General features: G+C 44.6%; 1 protein-coding gene across 5 annotated transcripts in view; it reads left to right on the plus strand.

Annotated features, from left to right (window-relative positions):
* The window catches only part of FBLN2 (fibulin 2), a 100,992-nt gene extending 80,089 nt beyond the window's left edge, over positions 1 to 20,903 (plus strand). For 4 of the 5 annotated variants that reach the window (XM_085073130.1, XM_085073131.1, XM_085073134.1 and 1 more), the window contains 10 exons: positions 1,085 to 1,225; positions 6,366 to 6,500; positions 8,537 to 8,674; positions 8,987 to 9,130; positions 12,729 to 12,857; positions 13,355 to 13,480; positions 14,140 to 14,256; positions 15,220 to 15,348; positions 18,908 to 19,031; positions 19,988 to 20,903. In XM_085073130.1, coding sequence (XP_084929256.1) covers positions 1,085 to 1,225; positions 6,366 to 6,500; positions 8,537 to 8,674; positions 8,987 to 9,130; positions 12,729 to 12,857; positions 13,355 to 13,480; positions 14,140 to 14,256; positions 15,220 to 15,348; positions 18,908 to 19,031; positions 19,988 to 20,345 — 1,541 coding nt within the window. In that variant the 3' untranslated portion in view covers positions 20,346 to 20,903. The remainder of the gene's footprint in view (positions 1 to 1,084; positions 1,226 to 6,365; positions 6,501 to 8,536; positions 8,675 to 8,986; positions 9,131 to 12,728; positions 12,858 to 13,354; positions 13,481 to 14,139; positions 14,257 to 15,219; positions 15,349 to 18,907; positions 19,032 to 19,987) is intronic. The other variant, XM_085073135.1, reaches the window with a different exon arrangement.
* Positions 20,904 to 26,144: the final 5,241 nt, after the last annotated feature.

The following is a 26,144-nucleotide window of genomic DNA, read 5'->3' on the forward strand; positions in this document are numbered from 1 at the left end:
CCCCAGGGTCTGTCTGCACAGCTATGGACCTGCAGCTTCTCTTGCTGACAACAGGAGCACTGAGCAGGACGTGGGCACCTTTGCTGTCCTGGGGCACCCTCAGGGCACAGCTCTGCCCTGGCATCTGTTCTGTTTGGTTTTATTTCCTCTTGCCTTGAAAGCCAGAACTCAGTGAGGCTTCACAGCTGAGGAAGGACATGCCATGGGAGCTGATCCAGCTCCAGGTGTTGCACTGGCCACTGGAGCTCTGGCCCAGTGATGAGCAGTGAATTCCAAAGCTGCATCATGACCACTCCCATTACATAAATTTTAAATGGACAAAGGGTATGTTTGCCCAGGGCAGATTTGGGGGTCAGAAGCAATGCCCTGTGACATACCTTAATTATAAATCTCTTAGTATGGGAGCAATAACAGTGAAATCCAAGTAGGAGCTCCCAATGCTCAGAATTGCTCACAAATGATCCACATCGCTCTTAATCTTAGATCTTATTGAATAACAAATCATTTTCATGAAATTCCAGACAGTCTGTGAGGAAAATGGGATTTTAATATCACCAGATGAAGTATTCACAGGGCACTGCTTACTCAAGTGTGGTGGAAGCTAATTTGATTAATTAATGTCAGAATCAAAAGGGACATTTCAAGGCAATCGTTTTTCTACAGGAAATGAAAAAATTTGTATATGTCAGTGGAAGCAGTGAGTTTAAATGTTAGCAAGGGACATTTATAATCTCCGTTAAAGTCAGGATCTGAAGGTAAGGGTGGTGGTGCTTACAGGAAAATTGGAACAGGTTTCCTTTGAGGAGTGTGCACTGTCTCTGTGTGACTGCCTGCCTGTTTTTAAAGATATTTCTTTCTGGAATGGTAAAAGTACAGGAGTGTGAGCAAGGACGAGATGATCTCCAAGGGTTTATTCCAGCCCTATTTTCAGTGTAACACTGCATGTATTACAGCCTGCTGCTGATGTGGAAGCTCCAGCACACTTCATCTCGGCATCTCCAGCGTGAAAGAAATGTTGTTTCATTTCAGAGACTGTTCTAATAGAGTTCTGTTTTTCCCTTTTGGCTGCCACGTGCTGCTGTAGATTTGGATGAGTGCCTCACAGGTGCTCACGCTTGTTCCAGCGGACAATTATGTGTGAACACACTGGGATCATTCTCCTGTGTCAACCACAGTGGGATGTGTGCAGAGGGCTTTATTCCCAACAGGCATAGGATATGTGTTGGTAAGATGAGAGGTACACGCCGTTCACCACAGCATCATCACTCTCCATGCTCTGCAACACCTTCAAACCATTTGTGCTCCAGGCTCTCTGGCCACCTCTGCATTTCAGACATTTCAGAACAAGTTAGTACAAACACATGTGCACCATTTGCTCAGCCCCTTCACCTCATGAGTCGTGTGCTGTTTGGCTTTTTCCCTAGCAATATATTCTCAGGATGCAAATCACTTTGTGCAAAAGCCCTGAGCCCCTAGATGTGATGGCCACAGCAGCACTGATGGCTGCAAACTGAGCTAAGGGAACAGAGCAGGTGATCTCTCTGGACAGGCCAGTACTGCTGAGATCCAGACACCACCCAACAACAAAACTTCAGAAATACAGCTCAAGAATCCATGTGAGTCTGGGCACTGGAAAAGATCCATTCCAAAGGGATGGGATTTTAAAATTCACACGAGTCCTTTGTTGATTTTGGCACGAATTTCTTTGTGTAAAAGTCAAGGATGCATCAGAACTCTGCTGTATCATCGCTGCTGTTTGAGTTCATGTAAGAATTCGATCAATTTTTACAAGTGTATTTATGAGGATTTAATTTGCTTCCAGCAGCCAGGGCCTCAGCTTATGAAATAGTTTCTTTTTTGGATGCTTTTCTAGATGCTGGGTTAGGAGGCAGCAGCAGTGTTGCCTGGAAGAGTAGAGCACCTGGAGACCTCCAGTCATCCATGAAAGCAGCAGTGCCTGTGCTTATATTGTCCTGTGTGAATGCAGTGCCTTCTTCTCCCCCATCCTCCTTTTTTATTAGTACTATTAATATTTATTTTGAAATCATAGGTACTGGTAAAAATGGAAAACGAATGAAATTATTTGGTTTAAATGAAATGTCTGAGAGAGCACCACTGGAAGGAAGGAGGCCTTTCAGAGATGATTCAGGCTGAGCTGAGGCTGGTGTTGGAGTTGCCCAGGAGTTGCCTGGGGTGTACCCAGAGCCTGCTGCAGGCACCACACTCCTGCACGGGAGCCTGGCAGCTCCAGGAACTGCTCCTCGAGTTCTGCTCCTGAGTCTTGCCACTGAATACCCTGATGTTTTCCCTGGAGTGTGCAGGAAGGATAGATCTGTCCTTTCTCACCTCTCCCAGGAGTGTTGTGAAACTAAACTAATGCCTGTGTGCCTGCAATGTTGGCAGGAGCTGCCATGGCAGGTGCCAAGTGCTTCCTTTGGTTCACATTCTTCCTCTACCCCATGACATTAGAACAGTTTTATTATGACTGATACAAGATAAACCTGAGGCACTGCTCATGAAAAGAAAGACACAGCTCTCATTTGTGAAGCCCCTTCTCCCTTACTAAATACCAAACCTCTGTGTTCCTCTAATGCAGGTCAGTTTTTACAGGTATCTTTTAAAATAATCTAAAAAACTTTGAAAATTCTCTTCCTTTTTTTGTGTGCTCCCTACTCCCATCCAGCTCTGCTCTGTGTGTGGTGCCAGGAGAACATTTGCCATGTTTAACATTTTTTCCTACTGTTGTAGTCCAAGGGGAAAGCCACAAGCATACTGTGGTTTGTGTTTTGTTCACTGCCTGGTTCTCGTGAGGTATCCTTTTCCAGCCTAACTGCTTTTGTGCTCCACTTGGAGCTGCCTCAAACACCGGGAGAAAACTGTTGGTAATTTGTTTGCAAATTCTTGTTGGTTTAATGATGTTACTCTTTTGCATATTTTAGGGATGGGAGGAGCAGTCTTTGCACAGCAACAGAACAGCTGATAATCTTTGATCTGTTGAATTTCCTTTAGTCAAACAGTGGAGGATTATAATTCCAGGTGCAGTCAGGAGCAGATACACAGAATTCCTGAAAGCCAACCATGCAAAGAGAGGAGTCCCCAGCTGTTTAAACAGTTCTCACACACTACCTCTGTGTCCCTTTGTGAGCAGATATTGAAATGTCTTTAGGCTGGAAAGCTCCATGTTCTCCAGAGATAAGAGGCAGGCTGGATGCTGTTAATGGGGATTGCTTTTCCCGGTGACTTTCAGGCAAAGTCATTACCACCACCCACGTGCACTCTGACTGCTCTGCTCCTTTCTTTGCTGCTCCCACCTCAATTTTCCTCCTGACAGGGAGCACTATGCGGTTACTTTATTCCTGAACCTGTGTCTGAGCACAGGATGGGTGGTTGCAAAGTAACAAAGTGCCTAGATTGCACAGATGCGTCCCATAAAGCAAACAGATCTGAAGCAATTTGAAGAGAAAAAAATGAGAAACTGCAGATGCAGGACAAGAAATTGTACATTTCATTTTTTAGAGAAGGTGCATCAAAATTGGGATTTAATGTCAAAGTACGTATGAAAATAAATAGCACTAGGTAAATGTTGATATTCCCCTGCAAAAATGCCAGCTCTTGGATGCAACAGATGTACTCAGGGATCATGTGTGTGTTGCTGTTGCAGCAACAGATCTGGGGAAAAAAGGAGCTATTACATGATTACATTTCATTCTGGGTTTTGCTGACATAAAGTGAGGAATGTTGCTGCCACACACATAGACTGAGTAGATTCCTCAAAAATTAACTGTGTTACTTGTTTGCAGTATAGTGCTGAATTTTTCCTCTTTTTTCCTGTTTTTTTAAAGTAAAGTATCATCTTACCCTACCTCACCGTCTTAATTAGGTTGGATGAATACTACAGCTGGTTCAGTGTTGGAGTTAACTGTGTTTCAGACTGAGAACATAACTCTTGTTATTCCTAGTGCTTTGTCAAGCATCTTACTGACTTGTTGAGTTGGTTTCCAGGACTGAAGGGAGACAGGTTATGAGCACTCTGGAATTCATGGCACATTTTGGGATTTGTTGAGAAAAATTAACAAAAAAGGACATGCTTTCATAATAAACAGAGCAGGGGACTCTGGTGGGCTGGCAGCTGACCTGATGTCACACACAGAGGTTCCTGCCCTGACACTGGACAGGCAGAGCAGAGCTTTGAGCAGCTCAGCCCAGCTCACAGTCAGGCTTTAGAGCTTGTCACTATCTGATGTGCATGAAACTTCCATTGGAAGCAAGAATTCTGCATTGTAATCTGCCAGTTTCCATCATTTTAATTTCCTCAAATGTGTTCCAGACGGTTCTGCATATTTTTTCAAGTACTCAGAATTTTGAAAATTGAATCAAAAATGTAGACAAAATATGAAATTACTTTTTTTTTTCCTGTGTGAAATCACAACCTTTTTTTTTTTTGCCTGTTACTTAATATTGCATCTGCTAATGATGTGGAATGCCTCCTACCCTCTGTGGTTCATATTTCAGACAAACACAATTTCTCTTTTGACATGGTGCTGGACTGACTCAAGTTCACGAGATGCAGTGTGGTGCTGTCAGTTTGTTTATATGAGAGGCCTTTTTGTGGTTTGCAAGAACAGATAATCTCAGATCTGTGGTACACCCAGCAGAAGGTCTTGCACTGGTTTGGATGCTGCTAAGTGGCCATCCATAGCTGGTTTTCTCTAAAACAAAATAAAAAACCAAAGTTATTCAATAACTAAGGCTAAGAAGGTGAGAGGGATCTACCACAGCACCTCTTACTCATCTCCCAGCATGTGAGGGGATTTTTACTCCCCAAGATGACTTTTGAAAATACTCCTTATTGTAATGAATAGAAGGTGGGAAACTGCCCCAGCATTAGGGGACATAATCCTGTAGGAGCTTTGGGGCAGGCAAGGACCTGCCACTCAGTGGAGGTGCTCAAACCTCGTGTGGGACAGGCAGAAACAAGGCCAGGTGATGGCCAGGACCTTGCTGTGGGTTAACCAGCTGCTTTGGAAAGCAAGGCCACAGCATGCAAAGAGCAGCAATAGCAAACAGAAAGAAGACAAAAGGAAAATACAAATAAGTGAGAAGTGAAGTGGAACCAAGCTAATACAGGTCTTGAAAACTCAGTATGCATTACTAGTTATCCAAGTCCATCAGGAACTGAAACTTTTTTGGTGCTCCTCTACATCTCTTTGCTAGAAAACCAGCTGACATATTTTTTTAAGACAAAAATCTTTTAAAATGGCTTTTCCTGTTTTCATGCTCCATGGGGAAACTCATATATCTAATGTACTTATCTGAGAATGAGGTTCTACAGCCAAAATGAAAATCTGATTTAAACAATACTTGCTTTATTGTGTAGGATGAAAACAGCTTCATGCACAGAGCAGCCAGAGGACTGGTAATGGTTCTGGTCACATTTGGCTTTTGTTAGCTCTAGCAATTCTTAGCTTTATATAGAACTGTGAACGTGTGAGGCTTTGTGGAGATTGGCAAGAAAGTTTCTCTTCCCAGTCTCTGCCCCTTTTTGTTGCTTCTGCAACAAAAATTTGCTCATCACGCTGTTCTAGCTTTCATTATTACCATAAGTAAAACCTGAATTTGAGATGATTTCATCCAAGCCTATCAAAACGTATCATTTTAAAGGTGTTTCATATTCCTTCCCTAATTGTTTCACACTCTGCAATCTTGTGTTCAAGTGATTTTTTAAAAAGAACTTTTCCACTACTCCACCTGCTGAAATCAAAACTCTTTAAAGCTCTAAGTACAAATTTACAAACTTGATTGAGCCATCAGGGTTCCTCTCTCCATGAGTTCCTGCATATCCAGGCCTATTCCTTAGGGAATAGGTGTATGCACACAGCTCAATGGGGCAGGCAGCCTCAGCACCCATCTCTGGAGCAGTTCCACCCCAGCAGCTCCTGCCTGCCCAGCCTGAGGCAGCAGGACTGATAATGGCCTGGGCTGTGAAACCCTGGTGAGGAGCAATGAGCATTAATCACTGACTCATTCAGTTGTCCATTCCCATCCCTTCACCTTGGCTGGTCATCAGTCCTCTGCCCACCCTGCATTTCGTCAGTTCTGTCCATCCCCAGTACCTGCACCATCTCCATGGCATTTGGGGAGAGGGGAGGAAAAGGAAATCTCCCTGTGATTTGTGTCTCTTCAGTTAGACTCTGAGCTAACTAAAGACCCTGGGTAAAAAACCCTTCCATCAGAGCACTGTAACAAAGCCTATATTGACTGTCTTTTGGAAGAAATGCTTTCATTTCAGCTTTTGAGTCCTTCCAAAAGGGCAGGGAGATCCCTTGGTACCTGTGTGGCACTGATTTGTTCCTTCCTGCTGACAGACATCAACGAGTGTGTGACAGAGAGACACACCTGCCAGAGGAGAGAGCACTGCGTCAACACCATGGGCTCCTTCCGCTGCCTGCAGGAGCTGAGCTGCCAGCCAGGCCACGAGCTGAAGGATGGCGAGTGTGTGGGTAAGAGCAGTGCTCTCCAGCTCTTACAGAAAGGCAGGGAAAGGGATTGCAAAGCATCTCATTGTTGCTGCTCTGTGATGGCAACTGGAGATAAAAAGGGCTGCTCGTCATGGAGGTGTTGGGCTTTGCAGGCTCCTTCTGCACATTCACTTGTTTGAAATGATTTCCAGTGATAACTGTAAATTGTTTAGAAAATGGATGAAACCTTCTGAATTAGGATTTGCCCTGTTTTGAAGGCATTAGAGAGAGAGCTCCCTGGTGGAGGAATTCCCCTTAGCTCCTCTGCCTGTCTCAGCTGATGCGGTCTGCTAGTGATTCCAGCAGAAATTCCCAGCCTGAATGGATCATGGGGCTCACAGCCCCATCCTTCCTGTGTTCAGGAGCTCTGTCTGCATTTATTTACATCTTACGTTTACATTTAACCATTTGGAATGGTCATGGGGTTAAGAAGTTAGGCTTCAAGCCTCTCTCTTGGTCTCTGTAGGTGTCCTCACTGCAGCAGCTGCTCTGCAGCACAGAGTGTGCAAGGGACACACCTGCCCTGCCTTCAAGGCAAAAGTCACTGTTATTTCCACCTACATTTTTTACGCAGTTTACATAGAAATTACTAGAAACCTCCCTTTATAAACATCTGTCATAATTAAAGCTTGATTTACTTGAAGAGGCTGTTCATGAATGTCTTGTTCTGTTGTCTGATTCTAGAGCATTTCAGACATTTATTACTAATCTAATTTACTTTCTAGTGTTAAATTTAGATTATAGAGCATTATAACATCTACAAATTGTTTTACAGTAGCCTGTAAATGAATGACTTATAAGACATTTCAGAACTAGTCTGTGCAAAATTGCCTGCAGATAACTACTGAATTTGCAGAGGATTATGAAATACTCAATTCCATGGGGTTTTTTTCTCTCAGCCTTTAACTATGGTGGGCAGACTTACTAATATAGTACCTCGTGGGACACTGGTAATGTTCCCTTGTGACTTTAATATTTAAGTGAGGGGTTGGAGTAGGAAGAGAAATCCAGCAGTTCTTCCCTTGGCTGCCTGGAGACATGGGGACTCCTCCATCCTGGGCTTTCCTCTGTTTGTCTTTATCTTCTACAAAAGAGATTTCTTGGGAACCAACACATGTTAAAGCAGCATTTGAAAATACTCCCAGGAATTGAATTTCAAATGAATTTATAGCTGAGTCTGCTCCAAGGTGGGGTTGCTTCAACTGGAAAACAGCAGCAATGCCACTACACCACAGTTACTACAGAACTGTTGGGTGTAAATCTCTAAGTTTGAAACTTGCAAGAAGTGTTTTCAATGTCTCTGGAAAGCAAGCACTGAGTTGATGAACATAACTTGAGAAATTATTTCAGATATAGTAAAAAATGAGAAAGCTGTGTTGGGCTCTGGCTGCAGAGTAAGAAAAAAAAGCAAAATTTGTTACTAATATTATTGCCTCATTCAGATTTTTTTTCAGCATGGTTGTCAGAGTTGTATAAGTGGGTTTTGTGTGCACATAAGTATATATATATATAGGGCTCTGTGTGTATATATGTATATATATGCCTGCATGTCTGTGTGCACACAATGCAATCCCAACCTATTAAATTAGGTGCCCTATCAGTATCAAATTTAGAGGAGGGAGCTTTTTATATACCTGAATTCCTGAGGTGTATGAAGAATAAGAGACCATTTTGCTTATGAAAATCTGTGGTACATATTTTATTATGAGCAGCTGATTCCTAGTTTTAATGTGGGTCTTTAGGATTTTAAAACTGCAGATATTTTGGTATTTGTGGCTTACAAGGGATGCTGTGAATGAGGCAGCAGGGACCTGAATCAAATTTGCTGCAGGACCTGACAAATCCTGAAGCCTGTGCTGGAGTGGATGTCCAACAAAAAACGCACTTAACCCTCAGATTTCCCATTGGTGTCTGTTTAAATAATGATTCCTAATTTACTTTCTGGAAGTCAACTGGTCATGACTACTGAAAGTTAGAGCTTAACTAATCCCAATTTGGTGTTTTGTTGTGATTAACAGATATCGACGAGTGCGAGAGAGGAACTCACAGCTGTAAAGTAAACTTTGTTTGTCAGAATACAGAGGGGTCGTTCTACTGTGAGTCAAAGCAGCGCTGCATGGATGGGTTCCTGCAAGACCCTGAGGGAAACTGTGTTGGTAAGTGTGAGCAGCCTGTGTGTGTACAGTGTGCTGCAGCACTGGCCAACTCCTGGGCCTTTCCAGAGCTGTGTATTGACCCCTTGTATGTGTAATTTTCCTCAAGCCCTGCTGGGAGTTTAATGTCAACATTGCTCTCTGTTTAAAGATGGGAATACTTGCATGTTAAATTTGGAAGTATTCCCACAGCAGACCTTCAGTACCTTACCCTTGTTGCACAAGAAATTGAAATGTACAAAGTGGCAGCTGGAAGAAAACAGACCAGAAGGGTTAAATAGCATCTCTCACTGCTCTATTCATTTTCTTCACCAGATATCAATGAATGCACATCCCTGCCTGAGCCCTGTAAGCCAGGATTCAACTGCATCAACACCGTGGGGTCCTACACATGCCAGAGGAACATGCTGAGCTGCAGCAGAGGGTATCACTCCAACGAGGAGGGCACACGCTGCGTCGGTAAGGGCAGGGCAGGGGCTGGGCAGGGGCTCTCCCAGCAGAAGAACTGTATTTCTGTTCTAAAGGGATGTTTGGAGTTACCTCCAGATCCCTAAATGTGTTTGAGGAATGGGAATTTGCTGTCCCTGCAGCTCTGGGCTTTGTTTGTGCTGCAGGATCCTGCACTGATGTCTGATTGCTCCATAGAGTTCCTCTTGGTATGCTCAGCAGCACTGGGTTTGACTGCAGATGGGATTCATGGCTTCCATTCTGGACAGAATGTGTATGGTTACTTTTTAAACCCATTCTGTCAGTCAAGACCATGATCCCTTGGTGGTTTTTGTAGTATCTCCCTGGAAGTGCAATGATCTGCAGCAAACGAGGAATGCTGGGTTTGTGGGCTCACAAGAGTAGCACCAAGTGGATGCTCTTTGTAGGGATGTTCTCTGCATGGTGTTCCCCATTACATCCACTTGTGAGGGTGTTTAGGATAAACTCTCACTTTGTGAAAAGAACTCTGAGGAGAATGTGTATATGAAATATTCATATTGGCTGGCATGCAGCTTGATCCTGATTTGTATTTGTTCCAGTGTATTTAGGGAGTTACTGACTCAGAATAGCAGATTTCAGCTGTTGTTAGCATTTGTTTGTAAATGAGCACATGAGGCACAAAGGAATGGGAAGCTCAGTCCTCAGTGCCCAAGGCAGGGCTGGCTCTGTGTTCTCCAATTCCCTGTGTTCTGAGTTACAAGAGGTAGGAAAACATAAAATGACGGGGGGAAGCAAAAAAAGAAATTACAAAGCAGCAGTCTGCTTAGTGGTGATACACCAGTGATTTTTACTTACCTTCCTTTGGAATAAAGGAAGGATGACAAATGGACAAAATGTTCTTTGTGGTGCTTCAGGAGGCCATGTGGGCAGCCATTAATCTGGTCATGGTTAACAGCTTGTGGTGAAATCCAGTGGTACAGCTAGAGCCCCTTTCCACAGATATTTCTGCATTCACCTTTTTGCTCATTATCCTCTACGTCCCCTTATGGTTTCACCCCAGGGCTATCCAGACCATGCGTGGCCAGTGGAAAGGTGGAGAGGATTTGGCAGTAACAGATTTGGCAGGAACAGTTTATGTGTGCAACTGAGGAAATTGAGAAAACTTCCAAATACTGTGTTTAATGAGTTCAGGGCAAAGCAGTGCAGTGTTCTTTGCTGTCCTGTTTCAGCCTGAGATATTTCAGTTCTTACAAAGGGAAGCTCCAAAAGTCCTGTCTCCCTCAGTTGCTGTGCAGACACAGTTCTTCAGCTGCTTTTGCTCAGTCCTTTCTCAGCCAAGTCACCTGGGCTGGGTATGGTTGCACCACCTGAAATATGGTGACCTTGAGCTTCCTTTTAGGCTGACCACCATGCCAGTGTCTCCCTAAATGCCATTTTTTCCTCAAGGCAGCAGCCAGCCCTGAGCAGCACAGACGTCCTGGCTGCAGTGCCAGCAGCCTTTGTTTTGCATGCCCTGCTAAGGAGGGCAGGCTGGCCCAGGGCAGTGGTGCAGTCCCCATCCCTGGACTTGGTCAAAAAACACATGGATGTGGCACCTGGGGACATGGCTTAGTGGTGAATGTGGTGGTGCTGGATCAACTGTTGGACTTAGTGATCCTGGAGATCTTTTCCAGCCTTAATGATTCTGTGATTCTGTAATGGCTGCGGCAAGTTATGTTCCTAAATTTCAAACTGACAGTACAGAAGGAATCCAGCTTTTCTGCCCAGTTGTTCCTAAAAAAAAGTGACGGTGTAAATCCATGACAGAGGATGAAATTGCCATTATTCATCCAGCATCTCTACCTCTAAAGCACAGTGAGATAACACAATGCATTAAGACTCCTGATGGCCCTTTGTCTCTGCATTACACGACTGACAAGGCTGTTCAGGAGCAGGCACAAGGAGCCTTCTCTGGCTTGATTTTGGAGAAACATAATTGATGTTAATTGGTGATTTCTTTTTCTTTGCTGTGTGCACTCTGTCCCTGTTGCTGGTCTAAATTGTTTGGTATCTTTTTGAATAGCTTTTTGGAAGTAGGCAGAGAGCACAGAGAGGGAAGAAGAAAAGCATATGGTCCTAATTTCCTCTCTCTGTGATAAAGACTGGTTTCTTTGAGGCATTACAATAGCTAATTAAATTCCTGAATCAGATTTATTCACAGTAGTAAAAACATCATCTGCATGTATTTCTTCAGCAGAACGACACTTGTAGGGTCATCTCCTCTGTTTAGAGGATTCATCTGTCATAAAAATGTTCAGATTTTCTGATTTAACAAATGAGTTATTAAAAACTACCTCTTAGATTTAACTGAAAACTGCTGTAAGTGTGAAATATGGCACACTTCAGATGGTGTCATGCCCTAGAACTAATTAAAGTCAGAATGCAGTGGAATATAGAACTTTAGACAAACTGAGGAAATGGTGGCATACATGAATTCATTGCAAATAAAGCTGCTACTTTACAGATTGTTGTCTGCATTAGAGACTTCCCTTTTTTAGTGCTACCTCTGATTAAAAGAAAATGAGGACTCAGTGTTCCAGCAGAAATCTCAGATCCTGTCAGGAATTCCGTGCTTGGTGAGGGGCATTCCCTGCCATCCCCGACCCCTGTGCCAGCAGGGACTATGTAGGTGTAGCCTCTCCAAGGCTCTTGTTTGATGGAGAACTGCCCAGGAGCCCTTTGAAATTATTTAGTGCTTTATGACTTCAAATAGGACAGTGTGGAAAATTTCCATCCTTAGAGAGCCATCCTAATGATTATTACATTAATGGGGATTTGGGTTGTAAGAGTAGTTGGAGATGTGAACAATAGGAAGAAAGCAGGATCTGTTGGCTTAGGAAGTGGCAGAGTGTGGAATACTTAAAGAAATACACAATTGTGAGGGTTAATCAGACTTTTTGATGCTTCTTGTCACAGATGGTAAAAGGGATTTGTTAGATACTGATGAGCTATTTAGTCATCTTGCAAGTCTTGTAAATCAGCCTGTATTGAAAACTCTCGTCTTCCTCTGAGGATGTTTAAATGAGATTGGAAACAATGTGTGTGAGTGGAGAAGCAACTAATTTGTTGGCACTGGATTTTGGATGAGAGACCGTGGGGAATATCAAAATGGTGTTGATTGAGAAAAGAAAAAAGATCAGCATTGGGAAAGAGCAAAAGGTAGACAGCAGGAGAAAGACTGAGAGGGCAAGTGGAGATGAAAATAGCAGTTGTTTTAATTGAAGGGATGAGCAGAATATCTGGCTAGTTCTTGCTTTGCTTTAAATGGCTTGGTGTGACTCATGGAATGGCAGAACATCAGAATGGGGGTTTAAATGTCATGGTTTGATCAGAATCAATGTGTGTTTACACTGAAATGCAGAATATACTGGGAGAGCCCCATTGCAGGTCCAGTTACCATTTTCACTTTGAAGGTAATGCACTGCTTTTCACAAGAGAACCAGAGAGCTGCCTCTGAGAAGAGCATGGTGGGAGAAGTTGGTGGTGTTTCTTCTGTCCAGTTTCTTATCCTGTTATTCAATGTTTCTCTTTATAAACGTTGGTTTTAAGCAAACGGTACTTAAGCAGCTTGCCCTGTCTGGCTCTGCAGATGTGGACGAGTGTCAGACCGGGGTGCACCGGTGTGGAGAGGGACAGCTCTGTCACAACCTGCCCGGGAGCTATCGTTGTGACTGCAAGATGGGCTATCAGTACGATGCCTTCAGCCGGAGCTGCATTGGTATGGAAGGGATGGGAGGAGCTGAGAACTCTGACTGGTTGAGCCTGGGACCCCATGGCAGTGTTGAGGACCATTGCAGCCATGAGTTCTGCAATGCAGTGCCTCAGGAGATGATGGCATCACTTCCAGAGCTGGTGCTGTGCAGCACATTTGGAGCTCTGTCCCTCTGTGCTGGGATTTCAGACCAGGTGCCCTTGGCTTGGTTTAACTGCAGGTTATCAGTTAAAGTCATCTGCAAAGTACTTCCCTATGGGTTACACTTCTGCTGCTGTAGGAATTTGTCTGAAGGTTTCACTACTTTCGTCCTAAGTACCATGACACAGCACTTTGTCTTTTGTCCCTCCTGTGCACCAATTAGAGCTCAGGCAGCGTCAAACCTGAGGTTGCAGCATGTCACGCTCTGCAGATCAATCTCTGACACTTCAAAAAAATATCCTCCTGCGTCTTGTTTGCTTGTGTCCCTCAGCTGATTGCGTATTTTCTCGTTCTGCTGGCAGATATAAACGAGTGCTGGAATTACCCCGGGCGGCTGTGCCAGCACACGTGTGAGAACACCCCTGGCTCCTACCACTGCACCTGCTCCTCTGGCTTCCGCCTCTCCTACGATGGGAAGCACTGCGAAGGTACCAGGCTTCTTCTCCATGAAGAAGAAATTGCAGTGGGAATTAGGGGAGAAGGTTTTGAGGTGAAATACAAATACAGCTTTAGAGAAGGTGTTGAGGTCAAATACAAATACAGTCAACTTTGTGTGCTCAAATTTGCAGACGTTCAGTCAAACACTGGAACTGTCGGATGACTGTCAACAAGTTTCTCCTCTTTCCTCCTTTTCCCATGTACTTTTTGCTTTCCCTTTCAGATGACAGAAAAGGAGAACAGAACAAAGTTAGAATAGGAGACCCTTCATTCACATTTTGATAAAGATGACACTTGGTAGTGACAAAACTTTCAAGAAATAATTCTGAATTGAATGGAAAATTTTTGAGTTCTCCATGATTTTTGTAAGGCAACAATTACATATTTTAGTGAACTGAAACCTATAAAGTCTGAAACAAATGTCTGCATATGTGAGTGTTTCTACTGGAATATGGAGAAATTAAATTCAGGTGCAACAGACATCCTTAGGCTTCTTGGCATTCTGCCTAGGGAGCAGAAAAAAGAGGGAGAAATTTGTCCTTCCCTAGTCACTCTGACTGGAAGGTAAAGGTTTTCAGGAGCAGGAAGAGGTGGAAAACACTGTTCTGAAGCACTGTGGCCATACCTGTGGTTGTTTTTTTGGATGCAGATGTGAATGAATGTGATAACAGTCCCTGCAGCCAGGAGTGTGCCAACGTTTATGGTTCCTACCAGTGCTACTGCAGGCAAGGCTTCCAGCTGGCAGAAGATGGGCATTCCTGTAAAGGTAAGGCTGCTGCCTGGCCAGGTCAAGGGGAGCGTGTTCATTCTCTGTGGCAGGAAGAGCTCCCTGACCCTGAGCATCACCTGATGCTGCAGTGATACCTGAGGGTGGCTGTGAGTTGCAGCTGCCACAGAGGCTGGAAAAGGTAACTCCAGCTAGGACAATGCAGTGCAGTGGGTGGAACACACCTGTGTGACCATACAGCCAGGAAGGTTATTGCAACAGTTTCATGGGGCCAGAATTTATGACTGCAAAAATTAGGTGGGAAGATATTCCAGTATTGCACCAATGCACGGCTGAGCTCTGACTGCTGCTCATGGTGAATGAGGAGCAGAGTCATCAGAATGGAGAAAGGAGGGCTTTTACCTCTTGATTTGAAGTTGCCAGAACTGACACATTGGAGAGTCTCTGTTTAAGAAATAGTGAAGAAGCCAACACTCCTTGTAGCACAAGGAAGTCTGTCAAGAAATCCTAGAAAAGTTCTTTGCTGAAAGGGTGCTGAGGCCCTGGCACAGGCTGCCCAGAGAGAGTCCACATCCATGGAAGTGTTCAAGGCCACATTCCATGGGGCTTGGAGCAGCCTGGTCTAGTGGAAGGTGTCCCTGCCCATGGCAGGGAGTTGAAATTAGATGAGCTTTAAGCTCCCTTCCAACAAAAACCAGTCTGTGATTCTGTGAATTACAGAGACACAGAGAGTGTTTCAGACTCAGATGTGCCCTACCCTCATTATTCTTTTCCATGAGTCTGTACTACTTGCAGCCAGTATTCCTGGGAGCAGTCTTGTGCTCAGCATTTCAGAAAGCACCATCAGCAGTGCTACAGCCATGTCAAACCTTCATGGTCGCATTCATGTTTAGCAATATATTATAAATGTGTCAGGTGAGAATTTCCTTGTGTGGTGCAGGCTCCCTTTGCAGATGTGTGTATTGTTTTGTTTGCTGTTGTGTGACTGTGCTCTCTCTGCAGACATCGACGAGTGCACACAGAGCGCTGGCATCCTCTGCACCTTCCGCTGCGTCAACGTCCCTGGCAGCTACCAGTGTGCCTGTCCTGAGCAGGGCTACACCATGGCAGCAAATGGCAGGACCTGCAGAGGTAACCAGCAGCTAAGGGACTGCAAGGATTATATCATTAATGTCTTTGGAATGAGCTCAGCCATTACAGTTGCTCAGTCAAGTCTCCATGTTTTATATTAGTCACTGTTAAAAAGTCAGTCTTTGACAAAGTTGCCAAATATTGGTATCTGCAAAGTCAGTTTTCCCCTGTGCTAGAAGAAAGTGCTGTGGCAACTCAGCTGTCAGTGTGAGCTAATTGCTTAGATGAATTCCCAAGGAGCCAACTTCATCCTTCAAACTGAGGCATTTGCTTACTCACGAGAGCTGTGTGTGCACCTTGGCGCAGCACTAAATGATCAGGGTTTTAGAGGTGCCAGATGTAGAAATCTGTGGCTTCATTATGAGTTACAGTTTTCTGCCCCAGAAAACTGGGAGATTAACTGTTGGAGCTGTAATGGGAACTTGGCCATCCAGCAGAGTCACCTAAGCTTAATCCTGCTGGCACTAATAAATGTTAGTGAAATGACAAGTACCCTCCCCTCACACACCCCTTTTCTTCAGAATCATGGAAATGTCTTCTGGGAGTCTGGTGGTTTCCATCTGGTGTGCAGCTGTGTGGTTCTGAGCTGAACCCCCCATTTCCAAAGGATGCACTGCCTGTGTAAGGATGATGGAGGATCTGATTACCTTTAGTACTCTGCACACATTCCTGCAGTCCTTACACCAACTGCCAGGCATTTCCTGCCCTTGCTCATTCAGGAACCCTTCATGTAACTTTTGGTTATGTATCTCCTGTGCTTGAATTCTGAGTGGTAATGGCAGTGAATTTGCACTGTGTAAATCATAAGCAGCGTGAGCATACTTAATTCTGACTGTGGAGCAGTGAAGCAGATTAAATGACAATTAAAATCCTTCTAAAACATTTAAAAATATTTTTAAATGTGCTTTTAAGTATGATTGCAGTAATATCCACATGCACTTAAAGTCTTATGTAAAATCCACCTTTAGAAAAGTGCAGCTGTAACTCTCCTCCATCTTTCTTTGGTTTTCTTCTGCTAACTTTGAGCTCTGGCATGTTAGTTGCCACCTCTGGCAGCAGTGAGACTCAGGCTGAAAACATATTCCAGAGTTAAAGTGTGAGTCACTGTGTTATTCAGCCAGCACAGCTCTCCCAGGCCGAGCTGCAGGCACCCAGTGGCTCCAGGTGCTGGAGAAGGAGGACAAGGACACTCAGACAAGTGGATTGTTCTTGTGGTGTTGGTGTGGAGCCTTCCCTGATGACCCTCACCTGCATGTAGGGGGTTCCCAGTGCACTGAGTATCCCAAAGAGTAACTCTTGGAAAAGCTTCTCCAAGTGCCTCTGCCACCTGGCACGAGTACATGGAGGGTGAGGTTGGTCTCGTGCGAAACTCAGCGTGTGTGTGGCAACTCCTGAGCTGGTGTTTGGTCAGGCACTGGAGGTTGCCCCCTGGATGCATTCCCTTGTTTGGAGCTCTGCAGGTCTGGAGTTACAAATTTGGGCAGATACTGAAGTATGTCTGAACACGTGGTTGGAGGAAGGCTGGGTTGATGTTGGCTCTGTTGAGCTCAGGAAGAGGATCTTGGTTTCCCCCAGCTAAAAATCTGGCTCCAGTTGCTCATCATCTGACCAGTTCTGAAGAGTTACTGGTGGTATGTTCCTCATACCCTTTTTTCAAACAGATGAGTTGTATCTCATGAAGCAGTGTCTCAACATATGGATCTTTTTTGCAGAAACTGCCTGTGGTATTTTGCAGCACAGCCAAAGTGATGCAGGGAGTGCTTTCATGACAATGATTGCAATATGGAAGAAATTTTCTTTTCACCTACGGGCACTGCTGAGAACTAGCAAGGGATTTACTTGACTTTGATTCTCTCCTACTTCCTATTGTATACTTTTCTTTGCAAGCCTTTTAAACCAGCCAGTTCAGTGTATGAGATCAGTTCTCATCCCAGGGGAATGGGGGGAGTGGAGTGTTACGGTTTCCTTCTAAGAGTCTCTCTGCTGCGACAATTTGCAGAGCTGCAGGGCCCTACGCAGTCCACATGCCTTGTCTGTTAGAATTTATTTCATTTTAAAGCCTCTGTGCATTGTCTAGACATTTGGGAGTACACAATGTGACTGCGAGGTCTCTGCCAATGTTTTCTGCTCAAGCTGGATCCTCCTTACTGCATCTGGTTTTCAGCATTGTAAGGCCCATGGCTTGGGCTTGTGGATATGTGTTGTTTAGGTAACCACGTTTATGCTCTGGGCCATAAAGTGTCTTTGAGCTTTAAATGCTCTTTATTATGTCTTCCGTAATTACATCTCATTATGGGGAGATATTTATGTCTTAGGTTTCAAACTGTGCACCTCGTCCTGAAGTGCTGTTCTAAGTTCCCGTGTTTCACATCTCCTGGACCCTGCAGGACAGCAGTGACCACTTCACTTTGTATTTGCTTGCTTTAAATCCAGATTTAATTTGGTTGCTCTGCTTTAATCCAGAGCAACATTGATGCACAGATTCATTCTTCTGCCACAGCCTAGCTTTCTCCGTTCTCAGAAAGGCAGCGGGACGGTCCTGTTGGCTTTTAGTATGGGTTGGTTACATCCTGGTGGGGCTTGTTTATTCCTGAGAACTATTAGGAGTTAACTAATAGGAAACTATTTCAAAGCTGTCTTCCATCAGAAAAGCTGGGCGAAGCTTACCCAGCTGAGGGCTGGACATTTGGGCTGATCTGGGACCTTTAGGGTTCCACTGCCTTGGACTACTGCTATGCCCTGACTTCATTTTGTTTCCTTTCAGCCTAGTTGATAATGTTAGTTACAACACATCTGTGGCACCTCAGGAGCTGGGAGAACACAACTACACAGGCAGCTCTGTCTGGATGCTCATGCTTGGTTTGAACCAAACATGTTCATGCTTGGTTTTTATTGCACTGAGAAGTGGCAATACAGGAAGATCTTGGGGTTTGAGACTGTTTTTTCCTTCTCATGTTTATTCTGTGTTCATCAGGTGGGTTTGGTTGAGGACAGTAGGTTCTCAGGAGAGTGCCAGGGGTTCCAAAGTGCATGTAAAGAAATCCTTGCCCTGCAGTAGAAGGCCAGCCCCGGGCATGTGCTGGGTAGCTGCAGCTGCCACACTGCCAGGCAGGGGGACTGTCACACAGCATGGGAAGGGTCACAAGCTGCTTGTAGGGAAGAGTGGGCTCCCTGTTTACTGCACATGCTGCTGAGTGGGTTTGTCATCTCTTATCAACTGATAATGTCAAGGCAGGAAATTTTTTTCCCCTAGAAGACATTTAAACAAAGAAGAATTTTAGCAGAATTGGAATTGCCAGAATTGCAAATGACAGTGGGTATCTGTGCATGGAGATGAGCCTGACACACCTCACCTGGATGTGCATTCCCCTCCCCAGCCCTGGCACAGGCACAGGTACTGAAGGGGTAACACAGCACTGGGCACTGAAGACAGGAGCTCACAGAACAAACCCACACACTCCTCGTGCTCCTTGTGCACAGTCTCATCAGCACAGCACAGCCCACAAACTGTGATGGATTCTTACTTTTGAACTTACCTTTTTTTTGTGTTTCTTCTCAGATATCGATGAGTGTGCAATAGAAACCCACAACTGTTCAGCTGCAGAGACTTGCTACAACATCCAGGGCAGCTTCCGCTGCCTGTCCTTCGAGTGCCCTTCCAACTACAGAAAGGTGTCTGACATGTGAGTATGGCCTTGGAACAGCACCAGAGCCAGGCCAGTGGCCATGGTGTTATGCAGAGCTTCATTTATGGCTGGGTGCAGGTGCTCAGAGCTCTGAGAAGCTGCTTTGGCACCTAGGGCTCATAGGCCTTTCCCATGCAGAGTTTGTGTCTGGTTATCCTTCCTTCTTCCAAGCCCTAGAGGCCCTGTTTGCCCTCCAACTGCTGCTGGAGCAGCAGAGATCAGAGCCTGCTGCTCTCCTTGCAGCTCTAGAATGGCTGTTTATAATTAAGTTTTAAAGCAAGATCATCTATGCTCGTTGTATCCAAGCAGGAGCAGCTAGGCTGCTCAGTGCTCTACTTTTACGGTGGGTTTGGGGCTCCCTGTTTAATATTCAGATTGCAGTTCCTCAGGGGGTGTTGAAGGAAAACAGGATACTGAGCTTGCCAGGCCACAGGGTTCTGGGAATGGCACACCCCCAGCTCCTTGGGAGCCCCAAAATCTCTCTACCCATTTCCTGTCTCAGTGGCTGCCAGTGGTTTGCGAATCCATATTTACATGCTTACGGCTTAAAACATTCTTTTTCTGCCTTATAGAACTGAGCAGCTTTGCCAGTTGGGGAGTTTGTTTCCCATTCCCGTGTTTTAGCTACCTTTTCAAGGGGTCTCATTCTCATTTTCTTGGAGCACTGCCCCAGCCCTGTCGGTGATGAACACCAGCCCCACTTCCTGGCTCTGTGCTGTTTGCAGCATGACTCTGGCTCGCTCTTCCTTGTGGAGCTTCCCCACACAGCTCCCCCCATCCATGATCTCTGCTAGCTCCGCAGTACTCTGACAATTACACATTTATAAATGTCCATGGGTGCTGGAGGAGCAGAACAAGCACACTGAGTTTGACCCTATGCAATGCTTGGAGGTTTTCCTGGTTTTCCCTGCTGTTCCCTGGCCACTGAAGGTGCCTCCCTTCTCTTTCCCCAGGAGGTGTGAACGCATCAGCTGCTTCAATTACCTGGAGTGCCAGAACACCCCTGTGCGCATCACCTACTACCAGCTCAACTTCCAGACCAACATCGTGGTGCCAGCCCACATCTTCCGCATCGGCCCTTCCCCCGCCTACGCCGGGGACAACATCATCCTCACCATCACCAAGGGCAACGAGGAGGGCTACTTCAGCACCCGCAGGCTCAACTCCTACACGGGCATTGTGTATCTGCAGCGGCAGGTCAAGGAGCCCAAAGACTTCCTGTTGGATGTGGAAATGAAACTGTGGCGGCAGGGAACCTACACTACTTTTCTTGCCAAAATTTACATTTTCATCACGGCTCATGCCTACTGAAGCCTGTGCTGACATTGGATTTTATTGGTGCTATGCTCTTTAACTGTCCTACCAAAGCTTAATACTGTTGAACTGGCATTTCATGTATCTAGCCTTTATATTATTTTTCTATCATTGCTTTAAACTTTTTTATTGGTTGTGTAAATTAAGTTAATTTTTATCTTTTTATGTTTTGTTTTCTTATGCAATTCTGTGCATCATCATGTGCCAATGAACGAAGGAAGGGTTAGAAAGGCAGTACATACCTTGTGATAAATGCTGGAACCTTTTCTTAGCAATTATTTTTAGGTGTAGTCACTTCTGCAGGGTATTGCACTAGAGAGGGAAGATGTTCACGTGGGAGTACTGGGAAAAAACCATTGGGTGATTTCTCTTTCTGCCACAAAGCTGTGGTCTTGGTGGGCCAGTGGCCTCGCTGGGGTGGCTCTGCTGAGGTGCTGTCCATGGACACCGATGGTGAACCCACCTCCTGCTCCCGGGTTATTTTCCTCCTTCCAACTTTCATAATATGTTGCCTTAAAATATATATAAATAAAAGAAAACTCCACCAGTGAAAAAGCCAATGGATGAGTCTTGCTTTAGTAGGATTGCTTATGTGCTAAATATTTGCAAGACCAAGGCCTTACCACAACGTTACACTTCAGGGCAAAAGCTCACATTGCCATTTTTAGGAGTTGTCTTCAATGGTGTTGGTGTTCCTTTGTTTCTTACTCTATTATATGTAAGTGCAGTTTTGATGCTTTATAATTCTTAAAGGAATGTCCAAATGGAAATAATGAAATAATTATTACTGCTCCTGATTTTAAAGCTTGGGTGTGTCACTGAGCAATCACTTGCAATTTTAAATAGACAAAAAGCGGAGTTGCTTCTGTGCTTCAGGAAAATTCCTCCAATCGTGTTGCTAAATCATGCAGACAAAAATGCCAGTGAAGTTGGTATTTTGCCATTTAGAAAAGTGCACAACCAAAGTTTTGAGCTCGATTTCCCTGGTTCTTTAGGAAACTGGATGAAGTCCGAAGTTGGAGGCCAGATCTGGCAATGCATGATATGATCAAAGTATTTATTAGAATTTAGAAATGAATATCAGAACTCCTTTGTGGCTGTTTTCTTTCCTTTTTTCTTCCCCAAAAAAAGCTCCAGTGTTGCAATTTTCTGAGGTTCCTTTGTTCCAGCTATAATTATTCTGCAAAATGTTTTAAAGGAAAAACATAGCTACAAGATATGGATGTTTATTACACTGCAGTTTAATAATCCTAGAAGCCCAGCTTGTATGGGACCTCAAGGATCATCTGATCCAACCTTTCTTGGCAAAATAATAACCTGTTCTTTTCTACAGTTGATCTTATTTTGATCAATGTCTGCACAAAAAGAAATGGAGAAATTAAATCTTACAGATTTTTATGCCATAATCAACAATTTTATTATATTGTAAAAGATTGCATCTAAAAATCTTGTAAACATCAACAATAAGGTGAGAAGAAATGTTCTGTATTCACTATTCACCAGGCCAGTCTCTACCACTTCAGGTCACTCCTTTAATTTGGACATTCTTAAAATAAAGAGCAAATCTTTCTGTTCCTGAGATCATAAAATCCCATTAGCAGGGAAGAATTATTTATGTTCTCCGGCTGTCAAACAAGGACTATCTGGGAGCTTGCATACATCAAACTTCTCTTTGTTTTTTTCTATAAAAACCATTTAGTAAAAGATCTTCTTCCATCCATCTTTCTTTTTCCATAGTTAACAGTTTTATAAGCATGTAGCAGAGAAGTGCCAACTGAGAAACACACGTTTGTGCAATTTGTCATTCCAGTTAATTCCTATCTTACAGGCCTTCCAGATCCATTTGGTACACGTTCAGTGGTGACACATTTCTCCAAGCCCCTGTGGGGCACTTCAGGAGTCACCAAAACCCAGAGTTTTCCATCAGCATTAGGATTTGACTGAGCGTAAATGATACCCATGCCTCAACAGTGCTTCTTGTCAGAGAACAAATGGACAAGTAATTTTTTACTTGGAGACCTTTTGCTGACTAAAACCAGCCATAGTCAATCATATTAAAGATGTGGCAGTTTTTAACACCAACTCTTCATTTTCTAGACAGGTAATTGATGAAGAAAGTTTTAGGAAAGGCTTTGCATACTATTAAAAGGAAAATGCTCTGTTAGGAAAAAAGGTGTCTTCATCAGTGTCCTGTAGTTGGGAAAAGTTAGAAAGGATCAGTTGGTGCAGCTGATCAAAGCAAGGGGAAGGATTACAGGAGGTAATTTCACATTGTTCTGTTCCAAAATAACCAGAGGAGGGTTTTACCTCTTCCTACCCCACAGTGTTCTCCTTGTCAGGTCAAAGGGGAGCAGGAACGGGCAGCGCTGCACCCTTTGCTTTGTCTTGGGGCAGTGCCTGTGGTTGAACTTGAGCAGCCTCATCCCAACATCCCCACCCACAGGAGGATGTGCTTTCACTTGCTGTCAATGGCCTTGAACTGGAATTTTAGTCTCCTTCAAACTGGTGCAGCACCCAAAGGCCCAGTTCCCACCTCCAGGAATGTTCCTAACACTTTATTTGGCTGGGAAACCTGTACAGAGACTGGGTGTGTGTTTGTCCACGTGCACAGGAGGTCTCAGTGGAAAGAGTTCAGGCCTGGGCTGTACTTTCATGGCCTCTCACACTTCCTTAAATCAGCAATAGCTTTCCTGAATTCCCTCTTGAAAAGCCATACTACTTTTTTTTTTTTTTTTTGGTTTTTTTTGTTTAATGTCTTCATTTTTCCTTTTCCATTTCTAGCAAGTGAGTTGAGTAGGTTTCATTTATTCCCTTTGCTCCTTTGTGGCCACCCCACCCCTTGCCTGGCTGAGGTGAATTAAGAACAGCTACACAAGAGCTGTGCAAGCTGATAAACTCATGAGGAAGACAACAGCTGCAAACCTAATAAAGGATTATAGCTGACTTGGGGCATCTGTTTTGTATGTGTAAAAACTCAAATTATTGGTGTGTTCCCCAGGATGGAAGTGGCCTTGTTGTGACCTGCCTGAGCAAGGCCTGCTCTGCTTGGCTTTGCAGCTTACTTGCTCCTGCCTCGATAAAATCTGACCTCTCTGCACTCTGCTGTTGCGTTCCTTGGGAGATCCAGGGATCCCTGAGCAAGATCAAATGATTTATTGGAAAGAAGAAGAAATGTTACTCTGTGTGTTTGCTGGAACTTTGAATGGGGCTATTCCAGGAAGAAACATGAGGTTTTCTTTTGACTGGAATGTACAGAACAATTAAAAGAGCAGCACATGGGTGAGAGGGATGTTTTTGCCTCATAGTTTAAATTTTTTCCCTTTCTGGCCCAGGGAGGAAAGGATTTACAATCTCTTTGTGTGTAAATACATGTATGTGGGTCACTGCAGGTGCTGGCCAGTCCATGCCACCATTTCTGTGGGAGCCTGAGATAGGGAAAGGCATTGGATTGCTCAGCTTGGGCCTTGCTCCTTCTCCTTACACTGAGGGACCAGAGCAGGACAGGGAGCTGTTAATGGACCCAAATTCTTACATTGCCTCCAAGATACCACAAACAAACCATTCACTTTTATTTCTCTGAATCAGTTACTCAGTCAGTGATATCAATTATATTGAATTCATCACAGAAGTAGATTTCAGACAGCTTTTATGATAAAAAGGGCCCTGTAATAAGGGCCATGCTACAATAACTCCTTAACACCAGAGTGTAAGAGCCTCTTCTGCAGAAGTCCCTGTGCCTCTGTCAGCAGAGGGCATCTTGGAGAGTGAGGGAAGAGCTGAGCTCCCTCCACCCCTGTTCCCTTGGGGAACTCCTGGCAAACAGACATCCTGTGGCAGACCATGGCCAGGGGGCTCCTGCCATGGGGGGCACACACACATTGTCCTTCTGTGTCCTGCAGACCTGCCTCAGACATAGAGACATGTTTTCCCATTCATTTGCCTTTTTTTGTCTTTGTCTTTCCATTGTTCCCATCCATGCCAGGAGGAGGAAAAAATTCAAGCCCTGGAGAATTAGGATTATGGAGTAAAATAGACTTTGAGGTTAAATAAAAAGTAGCTTCACACTTTCAGTGTTCTCTGCATCACAGAGATGTTCATTTTGAAGTGGCTACTGAGTTAATTATATCTGGTTACAATGATAGTAAGATAGCTGAAGTCACAAACTTGAGCTGTTTGGTTTCTAAAGCACAATTTCTTCTCTTGCATGTTCTCTGCAAAGAGCAGTCAGTGTGTGGGACTATTCCAGAGCTTTCGATTCCTTTCAATAAACTTCTTCCTCACAGGGCTCCTGCCTGATGTCCCCTGGCACTGGGCCATGGGCCAGCTTGGTGCCACTCCTGCTCCTGAGGCTGCCCCATGGGCTCATCCCATCGCTGCTGGCACAGGATGGATCCTTCTATCCCCACCCCAGCGCTGAGGCTGGTTTGGCCCAGGGTGCTTTTTCAGGAACACAGTGACTGACTTCCTATGAGCTGAGGCTCCTGTTATGGTGGGGTTAAAAACGACATCTGCAGTGAATTTTCCTTTTTTAGCTTTCCTCCTTTTAGCTAGGGTTGGAGAGGACAGGGATGCTGTTGTGGTGCCTTACATGCTGTGATGGGAGGGGTGGGATGAGAGCCTTTGTACATCAGTGAGTTCCTGTGTGGCAGCCAAGAATTGTGTTCACTGCATAAATACACAGCAGGATGTTTTAACTGCTTGGAACGTGGAACGGTGCAATGGTAATGGGATGGAGAGGCTGAACTGGTGATGCTGGGGCTGGGGGAGCTGCTGCAGCAAAAAGAGCCTCTGATCTCACAGACCAGCACCAGTCCAATGGGACAGAAACCCCGGGCTCACTCCGGGTGAAGAATTGGTCTCAGGTGAGGTGCCTTGTGCTTACAGGTGACCCACGGCCTGGTTAGTGAACCCAGAACATGTGAGAAGGGAAATTAAATTAGTTCTGTGCAGGGTTCATGAGATCTGGTTCATTGCTAATAGCCTGTAACTCGAGCATTCAATCTCACAAGGAAATACCGAGTTTCTGAAGAGAAGCACTGATTATGGAAAGGGCCAGCTGAAGGAGTCAGAGTTCGTCTCAATAGAATAAGTTTGGAATGCTGTCCTTTCTGAAGAATGGCAGAGGGGGAAGATGCAGAATCTAATTTTATTTATGAGTAATAGTCCAGTGTGCAGAGTACTAAACTCTCCTCTATGCCACCATTACTAGGAAGGAATTGTGAAACATAGCAACACCAGTTTCAATGTAAGGAAAATAAATCCAAAATGCCTTGAGGAATGGGAGGGAGGAGATGCCTTTCTCTCTGTTGATGAGGGCTCCTTACGGCAGAACAGACTCCACTGGGCTCCACTCCAGAGACAGTTTTGGCTCACTCGGACTGCAGAATTACTGGTTACAGCCAGATGCACCATAGAACAGGATAGATCCTCTCCAGCACTGATAGGCAGGAAGAAAATGTGCATGGAATACTTTGACTGTGGGAAAAAAACTCATAATCTTTGATGAAGGACATGAGGTGGGGCATTGTCATTCCTGCAGTCTGAGTAAACCATGGAAAGCAGACACAGGACTGATGGACACCGAGTGATCTTCTGCAGGGAACACAGCATGGTGGAAAGGCTGAGGTTTGGTGGTGATGAGAAAGGAATTGCTCTGATGAGATCATAGCAGAGAGAAGCCCTTGGTGTGTCTAGGAGACCAAAGAGCCCATTTCCCACATCCAGCTCTGTCTGCAATGTCAGATGGACTCAGCTCACATGGCCTTGAATGTGGTGGAGGTGCCTACTGACCTCCCT

The sequence above is a fragment of the Lichenostomus cassidix genome, chromosome 12 (assembly GCF_008360975.1).
Source record: "Lichenostomus cassidix isolate B80296 chromosome 12, HeHo_3.0, whole genome shotgun sequence".
NCBI lineage: Eukaryota > Metazoa > Chordata > Aves > Passeriformes > Meliphagidae > Lichenostomus > Lichenostomus cassidix.